Below are 13923 nucleotides of genomic sequence, written 5' to 3'. Positions count from 1 at the left end.
TGATTTCAGATTAGCTTTAACTTAATTCTTTTATGTGAAAGGAAAGACTGAAGGACTTTGGGAAGGAATATGGCTCTGCACGTGGGAAATTAGGATGAGATGTTTCTCATCCTGGATTCTAGGAAACACATTGTGAAGATGAAGTTCACCAGACAGAAAAGGCTGTTGAGCTGGAGTGTGACAGAAATAAGGAGTAATGCTTCTGTACTGCACGTTTCCCTCTCCGTCAGAGAATCATGCATGAAAATCTGTCCTGGAGTTAGAAGTGCCCTGCCCTGAGAAGGCAGGATGAGGGGAAGGCAGCAAGAAATTCAGGATGAGTGTAATGCAGAATGAGGTTTTCTTGGAAACTTGGGCCCTACAGCATCTTGGCTGGATATTCTTTGTGCTGCAGCTGGTACAACTACAGTGCTGAAGGAGAAAAGCTAATTGTGGAGTGTCAATCAGAGATAACAGAAGTGAGGATAATGTCTCTGGCTTTGTCTGTTCTATGCTCCCAGGTAGCTTGGATGATGTTTTAGAAATATACTCATTCACTCAGAATATGTCAATCCCAGAATGTTTCAGATTTAACAGAGATCAGTGGGCTGCCTTTGGTATTTTAAACATGAATGATTTCTAGGTTCTTAATTGGAATAATACATTACCCACAGTGTTGGTAAATTACAGGATGGGGGGATTGTGTCTATGTTTTGAGTATTCATAAACGTGTGTGTGTATAAAATACAATTTTGTACATTATTCTTTAATTAAAAGGTCTTATTGCACCTCATTAGGTGGAACAGCTGGAAAATGAAGCGTCTCTTCCTGCAGCTCCAGAAAAGAAGGGAAATTCAACAGAATTAATTGAGAGTGGCCAGCATAAAAGTGATTGGGAAGGTAATGCAGACTTATGTATTGCTACTTTGGGTGCTTGAATTCTTCTACATAAGGCTGACAGGACCTATCTGAATTGTAAGTCCTCTCAAACTAGGCATCTTTTGGTTTTATATCATAAAACCAATCCTGGCTGCTGAAGTGTTATGGTGCAAAAAGTCATGTACTCCACTCAACACAGTGGTGCTGAAATGGTGAACTTTGAGGGCAGCATTAAAAGATTACAGGAGGTGAAAGTACCATGTTCAGAAGTACTTGTGCTACACAGTTGGCTAGATCTCACTGACTGGGGATCTGAGTTCCGTGAAACTCAGAAAAACCTTAACCTCAGTATTGTATCCATGATGTGTGTAAAGTGACTTTAATTGGCTTGTGTTTACTAGATCTTCCTTTGCCACCTCCCCCCTTATAGTTTGAATAACAGCTAATGGCCAGTAGTAACACAATTGTAATTGTAAATTGTAAAAACAAATGAAATTTCTCCAAAACAGCACCAAAGACTCTTCTCTTTAGCACTGTGTTACAAATGCACTGGCTGACGGTAATGCTGTAGTGTAGAGGGAATGCTGGCACTTTGTCATCAGGGCAAACTGAGGACCTGATGCTGTTGCACTTCAGAGTTACTGCATGTGCAGACACGTCTAAGCTATCCAGATGTTCAGCACCCTGCTGGAGCTGTAGGAAGCAGAGCTACCTGATGCTGAGATGTTCTGCTTAAATACAGAAAATCCTCCAGATCATTCTAGATGGTCTTTCTAGGCATACACATGAAGAAATGTCTAGGGAAATCTGGCTAGTAGTCTTACAACCAGGGATATGCACTCAAAAGAAATAAACAGCAACTTATTTGTTACACCCTAAGCAGACAACAACAACTTTCAGTCATTCCCGGGATTAGGTATGCTCAAACTAAAAACTTTACTAGTCTCCCCGCTTGGACAGCCCATTTCTAAATATGCTTTTAGCAGCCTTATTTTTCAGACAATGGTGGCCAGACATGGGGAACTTATGCTAAATGACCACACTATCTGGAATGAATTACAGATACAGATGGTGCTTCAGTTGTAACCTTTAAGTGCACGTTTTTCTCCTATGTTTAATATAGGATTATCAGCCCAGGTGGGACATTGCGCAAAGGGTTCTAAGGAGATGCCCGTTGTAAAAAGTCCCATTGACGCTGCCTGTGACTCTCGTGATTCCACACTTGTGGCAGAAGATTGTTGTGCTTTGTTGCAAGAGGACGCATGTCTTCCAGACATGGACCGTCACTATAAAGCAGCTGCACCCCTTCTGACACCTGAGCCTTCTCCAGTGAATGTGGAGGAACACCACAGTGCAGAAGCGTCATACTGTTCAGATGAGCCTGCCGATGAATTGAAATTACATCAGCAAAATACCTATACTGAAATACCTGGACTTCCAAACTTGCGACAAATTGAAGGAGAAGCTGTTGTGTTTCCAGACATACTAGCAGCTGACTTGTTTAGTAGTGGTGTGAAAACAGAAGGCATAGATATATTGGGAAATGTTGCACAAAGGTCCTCAGTAAATTCTGTGGACCAAAACATCAAAGACCAGGAAAAGGGGGATCCACTGTTTATTGGCAATGTAGAAGCCTGCTTGGGTACTACTGAGAATCATTCCAACCACACTGTCTCAGATACTGCACCAAGCACTTCACAGGTTGCAGTAGTTGATTCAGAGTCTTCTCCTGACATCAAGGCAGTGGCTGTTTTGAAGCCTGCAAACAGTTCAGTAACAAGAAATGACAAAGAAACTTGCGAAATAATGGAATTTCAGTTGTCCAAAGGCAATGCAGAAAAAAAAATAGACACTGCCGCATCTGTCTTGGAAGCAGGTTGCATGCTACCTCCCAGTAAATCGGAAGTATCTTTTAAAGCAGAAGCTGTTTCTGCTTCAAAGGCTAACCAAGGCAGTCAACAGGCCAACACATCATACATTTCTGAAAGACTTTCCATTGGATGTCTTGCCTCTTCAAGTTTGGCTGGCTTGAAGAGTAATATCTCTTCTGATGATGACAGTAAGGAGTACCAGATAAGCAGTACAACTTCTCACAGAAAAACAGGGGGAGACAGTCGATCTTCAGGTGAAAATGTAAAAAGTCCACTGAAGACTGCTTCTGCTAAACCAGTCAGATTTACCATCGCACCAGCATGGCAAAGATCTCTCTCGGGGGGTTCAAATTCAAAGGAAGATTCCTATACCAGAAGTTCCCCAACGTCCCCTATAAGACCAGAGTTGTTTGAAGGAGTGACAAAAGAACACACAAGTTTTGATGCAGTCATCCAGAAATCAGCAAAAACCAGCTCAGACAGATTTGATCGAGACTGTAAGGACAGTGATTTGCATTTGAATTCCTCTGTGGAGCTGGCTGACCATGAAGCACAAAATGTTGAAAACCCATTTGGGGTCAGACTGAGGAGAACATCTTCTTTACTAAAATACCAGAATGAAAGCCGTGCTGAGTCTCCAAAGCTGATCCCCTCATCTGTTCCCACTGCTTCTTCTGCTTCAGTCAAGGAGGATCAGAAATTGGTGGGCACTGGGAAGCAACCTCTAGGCCTTCCTGGCAGCACAAAATCATTTGTTAAAAAAACAGATCTCCTAGAAGACAAAAATCCTCCTAAGACAGTATCAGAAGAAGTGGCAAAGAAGCAAAATGGTAATGAACTTTCAGGTATTTATGCTGTATTTTTATCCAAACATTGCAGAAAACAGTGGTCATATAAGAACCGTGGCAGAGTGGCAAACAAATGATAAACATCCTCTTGACAAGGACCAAATTCAGCCTTGAGTTCGTCGGCGCCGTAATTTAATTGGCTTGATGATTTGGCCAGTCAAGAGAATTCTTGGCTTATCTTAATGAGGGGTGTGTTCCAGCAAGAATAACAACAGAGTAATAGCTTAGGGGCCTCTCAAACATTTTGTTATGGCGTACTTGTGCATATAGTTGGAGTTTAAACACAGCTTTTTAAAACTTGCTGCTGTTTTGTGGTTAATTTTCCAGACTGCAGCCACTCAAACCTTAAGTAGGAGTTGCATTAAGTGTGATTATTTTTTCTACTATTTTCCACAATCACTTCATTTAAAATATTTAAAAAGCGAAAAGGCAGCCTGTATTTTACTGCCTACATGAAAAAATAATGGTTATCATACTCATTTAATCTGCAGTGTAAGGATGTTGTTTCAAAGGCAAAATCCGGTTCACAATGATCTCAGTGGGCGTTCTGCCATTGACTTAAATGGAAGCAGAGTCAGGTCAAAAACTCCAGAATAAACAGAGAAACAGCTATTGCCAAGGACAAAATTATCAGGGAAGGTAATTTTATCTCTGCAGTGTTCAAAGGGTGTTACAGATGCTGAAGGATTTAAAACACAAAACACTAGCTTTAGCCTGACTTGACCTAAATCCCTTCTTTACTTCAAAAATGCTTCTTTTGTAGAAAAAGTCTCCTCTCAACATTTGGAAACTGCTTCCTCTGAACCAGCTTGGGTGTCCATGGCAAAACTAAAACAAAAGGGTTTCCAGGACCACCCTCTTGCCAAAGAACATAAAACTGAAGACAAAGCTTTGACCAAAGTCGATCAAGAGGAGGTAGAGTACCAAGTAATGTTGCATGGGTGTGAATCCTGCACCAGATTGCGTGGGTACTTTTGCAAACTGTTCAATATCATCTTCATGGGAGGCACATTGTGAGCACTATTCAAAGAGAGAGTTTCAGGACTGGCCTCTAAAATGTATTGAGACAGACAACTGATGCAAGTGAGCAAACGTGCATGACTATACTGTCACAGTGGTCAGTTTGAGAGCTGGATCCTCCTATATGTTCCTTTACACTACTCAAACCTGAACTTTTTCTGAGCTTTCCTGTTGCCCAGAATGTATTTATGTAGCCCAAGAGCTGCTGTGAGTTGCACTAGCTTCCTCACTGTTAGCGACTTACAGGCTGCATTCACTGCTCTGCTCTGGAGGCTGCGTACTGAAAGTCTGGCTTTTCCACTGACTCTTGTACAAGCTTCTTGTGCAGTGTGGGCAAGGTCTTCAATTCCCCATCCGTAAGAGAGAGAGGATAATTTGCCTGGATGTGAAGTAACCCTGTATTCGTAGCAGCTGTGTTCCTTGCCTTCTCCCTCCCTCCCACAGGATGTCCCCAACCATCCTTGTCTGGCTTTTGTTACATTTCCACAGTCAAGTTTAGGGATGTTGCCAGGGCGAGCTTTATGAGTGCCAGTGGCTAGCAGGTTTCTTAGTTATATTCTTTTTTTCTCTCCCTTTGTAGCACGGGATCTGTGCTAGTGAGAACATACTGAAGAAGAATAAGCCTTCCTGCTTGAGCCCTCAGGACAAGAAAATGCAAATGAAGACCAGTGTGTCTGCTGCAGCGGGTATTCTTTTTCTTTACATCTTTATATTGTGGCTACAGTTTACACCAGTAAGTGGTGTGGGTGGCAGGTAATGGGGGGAGATAGCTACCTTTTTGATAATCAGCACACTTTATATAAGGCCTCTTCAGACTGTAGTTTTCCTATAAGTCAGCGTATTGGCTTGCTCACTCTGCAGAGAAAGCAAGTGAGGAGCTTTTATCTCCACTGCCAGTTCATGGCATGGCATATAAACAGTGTGATGATTTATTACTGGCAAAGGTCAGTACTAAAGAACAGCAGCTGAAGTTGGAGAGTGTCCAGAAGAGAGCAGCAAAAAAGGTCAGGTCTTCTAGACCTCCAGTCAGCCAGGAAATACTGATGGGAGTGGAGTTGTTTAGTCTAGAGAAGACAACTTCATTTGCTGCAGAGGACAAGACTGGTGTTTATGCCCTGTATGAGCTTAAAATGCACCAGGGGAGGTTTAGCTTAGACATTAAGAAATACTTTCTAACAACAAGAGTGGCGAAGTGTGGAATAGCATAGGTTGCTTACAGAGTATGTGCAGTTGCCATTGCTAGATGTGTTTAATAGACAAACACTTATCAAGAATAATTTAGGTAAAGTCAGTTCCACCCTCAGGTGAACACAGAGGCCTGATGGCCCCTCTCCTGCCCTGTTAGCTGTGATTGTCTATAAGAAAGATGCAGGGGAAGAGTGTGACTCAGACATCGTGACTCACATACCTCTTCCAAGGCTACTGCTGGGCTGCAGCTTATCCCTCCCTGCTTACTCAGTGTGATGCTAAACCTCAGAGACATGCTCCAGCTAGATATAGATAAGCCAGTTCTTCAGCTGTAAAAGCATATTGTGCTAGCTGAAAGCTATTGATTTCAGATACTGCCTAGGAAGATAAGAGACACCCCACTGTGTCAGAGCAGTGGCTTTTCCATTCCAGGGTCCTGTTGCTGACACTGTCTGTAAGAGAGCTGTCTAGAGAGAGTGCGTGCACCCGGCCACTTTCCCCTTTTAATCTACCAGCATCCAGAATTGTTGTATTAGAGTTATTAGGGGGTAGCTCTGTGCCTGCTCCCTATAGTAGATGTTTATAGAGCTGTTATCCGGTTTTTAATCTACAGGTCCTACAAAATAAGCTTTCTCCCTTACTACAGGTAGCTGACCAGCTGAGGATGTGCACCAACACAGAGGCTCTGATGTCAGTTGCCAGTTTGTGTGTGTGTGGTTAAAATACAATAGTTTCTAAAAAGGATTCTTTTACAGGCCAGCTTTGTCTTATGGTTTTAGTTGCAAAGTGAGAGACAAAATGTAAACAGGCCAAGATTTTTGCTCAGATTAGAAGGCCTTCCTTTGAAGGGCTTGCACAAATGGACTGGATTTGTGTGTGTTGAATCATCTGAACCTTGGAAGCCTAGCAGCCCTCATTCAAAATTCAGAACTCTACAAAGCACTCTGCTACTCGTTTACTAGAATTTACACCACTTGTGGTCCTTGCAGCAGAACAACAAGTTTTTCTGCATCACCTCTTCCCAAGAATTGGCCTATTTTCCTGACATCCAATGACTGTTTCCTCCGCTCCAGGGAGAGTGCAGGCATATTCTAGTCTTCCACTCCCTGAATATCACAAAGAGCTCTGATGTTTAAGGAGAACACTACTTCCCTACTGCTCAGAAAACCATGCCCTATTGTTTAGGAGATGTTCAGTACTGTGAGAAAATCAGTAGGAAATTGGGAATACCAAATGTAAACTCTCCTCTGATTTGGTTCCCATTAGCACAGCCAGCTATTGGTCTAGTTGAAGGTGCTGATGGTGGAAAGGATGTAGATTTAATATCCATAGGAGTTATTAATTTGGATCACGCTTTTTGGATTGTTAACTGTTAGCAGTCTTCTTGATGGATGGTTGAGGTTTTCTGTGCAATGCATACATCCTGCACACAACAGCAGGAGCCAGGACAGCTCAAGGTCAGCTAATTTTCGAAGAGAATTCCAAGAAATCAGATCCTTACTTTACTGAGTGTGATTGTTTTGTTACTGCTGCATGGCAGCCCATGTCATAACCAAGGAAAGATTACTTAGAATCGTAGAATCCTTTAGGTTGGAAAAGGCCTTTAAGATCATTGAGTCCAACTGTAAACCTAACACTGCAAAGTCCACCACTAAACCATGTCCCTAAGCACCACATCTACATGGCTTTTCAATACCTCCAGGGATGGTGACTCAACCACCTCTCTGGGCAGCCTGTTCCAATGCCTGACAACCCTTCTGGTGAAGAAATTTTTCCTAATATCCAATCTAAACCTCCCCTGGCACAAATAGAGGCTATTTCCTCTCATCCTATCACTATTAACTTGGGAGAAGAGGCTGACCCCCACCTCGCTACAACCTCCTCTCAGGTAGTTGTAGAGAATGATAAGGCCTCCCCTCAGCCCCTCTTCTCTGGCCTAAACACCCCCAGCTCCCTCAGCTGCTCCTCATCAGACTTGCTCCCCAGACCCTTCCCCAGCTTTGCTGCCCTTCTCTGGACACGCTCCAGCCCTCAATGACCTTCTTGTCCTGAGGGGCCCAAAACTAAACCCAGTATTCAAGGTGTGGCCTCACCAGTGCCGAGCACAGGGAAGCGATCACTTCCCTACTCCTGCCGGCCACACTATTCCTGAGACAAGCCAGGATGCTGTTGGCCTTCTTGGCCACCTGGGCACGCTGCTGGCTCGTGTTCAGCCAGCTGTCGACCCGCACTTAGCTTGCCTGTTCTCTCTCCCACTTCACCCTAAGCATGGTAAGGTTTGTCCCAAAGCCAGTCTTCCCTCAAATAGTCATGAGCCACCGTTTTTGGTTTTGTTTTACCATGTGCTGTTGAGAGCATGCAAAGGGCTTTAGACTTGCGTTTACTTATTACAAAGAAGGAAGTCTCCCAAAGTGAGAAAATTCATTTACAAAATCAAAATTTCAGTAACAATTAAATTCCTACATCACCTTAGATACTTCTGAAAAATTTACAGTGTATGTAGAGCTGCAGCCTGTTTTTAATGGATAGTATACTTCCTCCAGTATTCCTAAGTGTAGCTTGCCTCCTGCAAGAAATAACAATGAGCCAGGATTTTTAAAGACCAGAGACTTCCTAAGTGGAGATAGGGAACTTCTTTGGCTTTGCTCAGGAGTGTGACTGATGGAGCTAAAGGACACTTTCCATTGATTTCAGTGCGAGCAAGATCAAGCTTCTTTTACTTAACATTGCTCACATCCCCATGTGGCCTCTGTTCTTGTGCTGGAGCACAGCAGCCTCATCATGCCTGCCACATGCCACACACAGACTAATCAAATATGAGAAAGTCTGAAGTTTCTCAGTTTGACATACACACAGAAATTAAGTATTGCCTGGGTTGAAATGGGTGGAGAGAGCACACAATGTTGAGGGACTTGTGAAACATGTCTCAAGAAATGAGAGCTACATCTGTTCAGAGCTGAATTCTGTGAAGGCCCATTCCAGGGTGCCAGTCTGAAGACACTAATCTTGAAAATTTTCAAACAAGATGGATAGAGGAGGCCTTTTCTAAATAATAACTCAAAGCCCTACAAGGAGTGTTATCATCTATATTCTTCCACCCTTTGTGAAGATGACAGGCTTGTGTTAGGCTGCATGAAGAGGAACACCTAGCCCTACCAGAATCCCACCTTCTTGGCTCACAAGTCCAAGAACATAAAGCACTGGTTTGATCCCTACCTAATATTTAATAATATTGCTGAAAAAAAAGTCTTTAAGACTTCTGAGTGTTGAAAAACATATACCAGTTGCTTTTAACCCCACAGCAAGCCTGGGGTGATCCTTGCCCTGCAGATATTATGTTTCCATTTTCCTGCATACTGAGGAGTCTTATTCCTAGATTTTCTTGCACATATAGAGCAGAATAAGCCTGTGGAACTTCTTGCTGTGCACTGTCATGGAAATTCAGAGTTTGAAAAGGTTAAGAAATGAGTTAGCCAAGAATATGAATGATAGAAATAACTGGGGCTATAGTCTGCACGTGCTTGAAGAATTTTGAAGAACTTCTTCGTTTATCAGGGCTTAGACACTGGCTGTTGGGACTGAGGAGAAGATTCCTTTATGGTCAGATTATTCCCTAACAGCTTAGTATCAGTTTTCCATTGCAATAGCTAGTCTTCCCCAGTGTTGTAGCTGGACCAGGCAGTGCTAGCTACCCAGTTTTAACAATTCCTCTGACTCACTTTTGAGTCACAAACATTCTGGGCTGTAAAACAATTGCTTTAGGGAGAAGGAAATATTATTGGCAGAAAGTGAGTTTTTAACTCTCTAGCCTTCTGATGAGTGATGGATATCTTGTTGTTGGCAGGTAAAGTTGGACCTATTGCTCAGGAAGCATCTGTGATTCCTGCTGTTGAAAAGGAAGCAAGACACTCCTCTAACCTGCCAATGACACCATGCAGCCCTGCTGAACCACCGTGGCTATCCCTGGCCAAGAAGAAAGCCAAAGCATGGAGTGAAATGCCCCAGATTGTACAATAGCAAATGACACGAGCATCTTTCTTTGTCTTGCCAATAGCTGCGTTAGCTCCATTTAATCACTTCTTTACTGTGATGATTTTTTTGAGAAATAAGAGCCTTAAAACTTTTGATTGGACCGTTGTATGTAAATACATGATGAAGAAATGCCATCGCAGGCTTAATTTTAAGTATTAGGAAGCCGAGCATTTCCTACTACCAAATACTAGGAAAACTTGATAAATTTGTTATATCCTTACACATTTGACAGCAATGTTCGAAGAAGACATGCTTCAGGCGTTTGAAACATTTCCCTTACAAAATATGGTTTTAAAGTTTCTGCAGACTGTACAGTATTTTGTGCAATGTGACTTTGGCTAAGAAATTAGTGTATGCTCTAAAATAGATATAAAGCTGGGCACTGACACATCATGACTCATGGGCATTGATGTCATCACACTTCTTTCTCTAATGCTCTGGGATGGGCAGTCTGACTTGGCTTCTGATTGTTAATGGATCTGTTCTGTGATAGCTATAGGATCTGAACAGCATTGTGAGTTGGAGTAATTCTGGCTTTTGGTGGTTTGAGGTCACAATGCTGTGGGTCTTGTGCTTTGCTCATTGATGACTGCTGGAATGGCCCAGAGCCACTTCTGTTCTCTCCCATGCACTAGAAAACCACCACACTCTAGCATATACTCTGCTTTTGGTTACACCTTTGGAAATCTGGGATAATTTGGGCATTCTAAAAACAAAAGTCCTTTAATTATGGCAAATAGTGTTTTAGTTTTTGTGAGATCTGTCAGCCAGTTGTCTCTCTTAAATAGTGTGTTGGTGATGGGAACTATTTGCCACGTAGAAAGTGGCATCTTGTTTTCAACAAATGCCACTCCATTCTCCATGTATGTAGTCAGGTGTATCTAATACTAGTGATAAAAGGGGTGTCTTCTTTCCTCCTTGCCTCATCAGTCTTTAACCAGTAACTCAACATCAGTCTAAGAATGTGCAGCTGAGAAAGGATTATTCTCTCAGGGCCTGGCCTTGCGGTCACTTAAGTTGACGGAAATTTTGCTGTTGACTTTGAAGGGAGCAGACATTTGAAAAAGAAGCTTTGTAAAATGATGTTAGTGGCTTAAGTGGCAGTGGCACTTAGTGGTCCTTTTCAGTTTTTGCAGCATTGCATATTTTTGTAGATTTTGTTTACAGCTGTACTTGGCCAATGGACAGTTTTTAGCTAGAAAGGTGGTAGGTCTTTTTAAGGAAAATATTATCTATTGATAGGATTAACTGCAAAACAAAAAATTTGGATTCAGATCAGCTCAAGCAAGATTTAATCTTCCAGCCTTGGCCTGGATTTAATATGTAGCTCTTGCAGTTTGAACACAGTATTGATTAGGAGCTACACTGTGATTTTATTTTAATTTTTTTTAATATGGGTGAAAAGTGAAAACTTACTCACCTGAGTAGCCTCACTGAAGCTATAGATACTGTTTATTTTGTACTAATGCTGGAAAGAGTAAGAGTTTCACATTGGCTTGGTAATCCATGCCTGTTTTACTACTTGTTTTTCTCCATTTTAGGAAGCATATCTTCTCTTACAAAGAACTGAAACGTTTGTATTTCTCCAAAATGTTTGAGTGTAATGTAAATGAACATACTCAGCTTTGATTCCTGAAGTTTTGTACAGCTGCCATCCCATCACAAGTTTACTGACCCCATGTAAAATTTCTATATTCAGCAAACTCTCTTCTCTTTTTATTAGTGTGGATTGTGATCCTTCACCCAAAGTACTGCAAATGATACTATAATCTCTCCTTCCCTGTGTTTGCTTTTGATCTTAATATTGTTTCTGTCTTTTATGTTTGGTATGTATATATGTTTTTGTAATCCTTGTCTTGAAGGAACCCCTTTTGTATTTCATTCCCGTATTTGGTTTACAATTAAATGCTGTTGCCAGTGATGATGACAGAATTCCTGGGAAAAGAATAGTGATAGATGGCCTTCATTCATTTTGGAAAAAATAAAAAGAGGTCTTTGTGGTCAATATAGACTCTATATGTGGATATACTGCATAGATCTTGTTTTAAGGTGATTTTGCGTGGCCTAGGACTGATCAACACAGCTGGTCAGACTAATGAACTTTTCTAAATCTAGTTATTTAAAAGTGTAAAACATCACCAGAGAGCTGACGGTTCTGGAGTTATTGCTCCTTCAGTACAGGGTTGGCTTGAAGGCTGGCACTTGTGGTTGCAGGAAGCCTTGTAAATACTCATTTGAATGTGTTTTGGTATCGCCAGTCAGCTGCTGTAAGATATTTTGGGGTCACTTTAGAAAAGAAGAAAAACACGAGACTTGTGTATGAGGAGAGGTTGAGGGAACTGGGGGTGTTCAGCCCAGAGAAGAGGGGGCTGAGGGGAGACCTTATCACTCTCTACAACTACCTGAGAGGAGGTTGTAGCGAGGTGGGGGTCAGCCTCTTCTCCCAAGTTAATAGTGGTAGGATGAGAGGAAATAGCCTCTATTTGCGCCAGGGGAGGTTTAGATTGGATATTAGGAAAAATTTCTTCACCAGAAGGGTTGTCAGGCATTGGAACAGGCTGCCCAGAGAGGTGGTTGAGTCACCATCCCTGGAGGTATTGAAAAGCCATGTAGATGTGGTGCTTAGGGACATGGTTTAGTGGTGGACTTTGCAGTGTTAGGTTTACAGTTGGACTCAATGATCTTAAAGGCCTTTTCCAACCTTAATGATTCTATGTTACATTTGAAACTTACTTGCTCTCTGGATTTTTGAAATTAATGTTTACAATTTTCTCTCTGCAACCAAGAGAACAAAAAGCACGTAGAGAAAAAATCAAAACTGAGTCTCATGTAATCACAAGAGTTTAGAAGATGGGGTTTTAAGACAAACATTGAAATATCAGTGATTTATTGATGCATTTATAGAAGTTGATAGCTCTGTTAGCACAGCTTTGATTTCCTGTGTTCCTAGTGTAGTTTTCAGGTGTTCAATCAGTGCAAGTAACTAAGAAGCTCATTTGGGGTGATTATTTCTAGACACAGTCACTGTCTTTGAAAATAAGCTGTCTTGAAGTGCTAAGTTCATTGCAGAATGTCATTGTGAGGTTTTATGGCTCAAGATCTTTAGTGGAGGATCTAGAAAGCAGCCTCTCTCAGAAAGCTCTCTTCAGAAAGCTGAAACCCTGACTGGGCTTTCAGCTGACTTTGGTGCTGCTGTGTGACAGCAGAGGGTGCTAGTGCCATCCCTGAGGAGCGCAGAAGGGTTCTTGGTATTACAGAAAGCAGATTTCAGTATGCATTCATATGTGCACTACGACAGTAAGGAGACTGGAGGCTTTTATTAATCCAGAGAATTATGCATTATTCCATTAACGCAGAGAGGCCTGAAAGAGAGGTGTATTTCTGTTCATGATTTGATGGAGTGTTTGGAGCTATAAAGTATGGAAAAAATACTTCACCTTGTTGTTCCAAGAAGGCCCTGAGAATTGGTGACGACGATGGGGAAAGGTAGGTTACCTGGTGAATTCCGTCCTGCAGTGGGGCCACGCGGGAAGATAGGTGAACGTGTCCAAAAAGGGCACTGCAGTTTGGCGTTTTTACTCTGCTGCTTAGAACAGCCTATACCTGGCTAGAGGTTGACCTTTATCCCAGCCAGATGTAGAATCTGATGATTTTACAGAAAAGATTAGAGAGACGAACAGCAACTTGACATGCACCTAGTTGTAGGTTATGGAGGTTCCTTTCGCTGTAGCAGTGAGCTGTAAAGACTTGGGCTAAAAGAGAATCTGTTATGTTACCATTCATCTGGGAATCTACTTGTAATTAAGTGGGTTTGTGGACAAGAGGGAATGAGTCAGTTTAAATGACAGAAAAAGACTCCAAAATTTCCAAAGCTACGCGCTTCTGCTCTAGCACAACTCTGACAACACTTTTATTACAAGAATCTTGTGTACACATCTCCTTAAATAGACCCAAAGGATAAATTCTAAAATGCAGATATAACTGAGGAGCCAATACTCATTTCAATTACCATACTTAGAAGGAAAGTCTTAGAATAATGAGGAAAGACTAACCATATTGAACACACTAACCACTAGCCCCTTTTACATTAGAAAGTTTGGATAGGG

At 41.9% G+C, this 13923-nt stretch overlaps 1 protein-coding gene across 11 annotated transcripts in view; it reads left to right on the top strand.

Moving 5' to 3' along the window:
- KIAA1210 (KIAA1210 ortholog) overlaps positions 1-11822 on the top strand; it is a 58902-nt gene extending 47080 nt beyond the window's left edge. For 10 of the 11 annotated variants that reach the window (XM_064463235.1, XM_064463243.1, XM_064463241.1 and 7 more), the window contains 5 exons: positions 777-879; positions 1982-3574; positions 4341-4492; positions 5178-5283; positions 9630-11822. In XM_064463235.1, the coding sequence (XP_064319305.1) occupies positions 777-879; positions 1982-3574; positions 4341-4492; positions 5178-5283; positions 9630-9802 (2127 nt within the window). In that variant the 3' untranslated portion in view covers positions 9803-11822. The remainder of the gene's footprint in view (positions 1-776; positions 880-1981; positions 3575-4340; positions 4493-5177; positions 5284-9629) is intronic. The other variant, XM_064463234.1, reaches the window with a different exon arrangement.
- Positions 11823-13923: the final 2101 nt, after the last annotated feature.

The sequence above is a fragment of the Phalacrocorax carbo genome, chromosome 11 (assembly GCF_963921805.1).
Source record: "Phalacrocorax carbo chromosome 11, bPhaCar2.1, whole genome shotgun sequence".
Lineage (NCBI taxonomy): Eukaryota > Metazoa > Chordata > Aves > Suliformes > Phalacrocoracidae > Phalacrocorax > Phalacrocorax carbo.
Note: the sequence above shows the minus strand (reverse complement) of the source record. Positions and strands in the feature narration are given on the sequence as shown.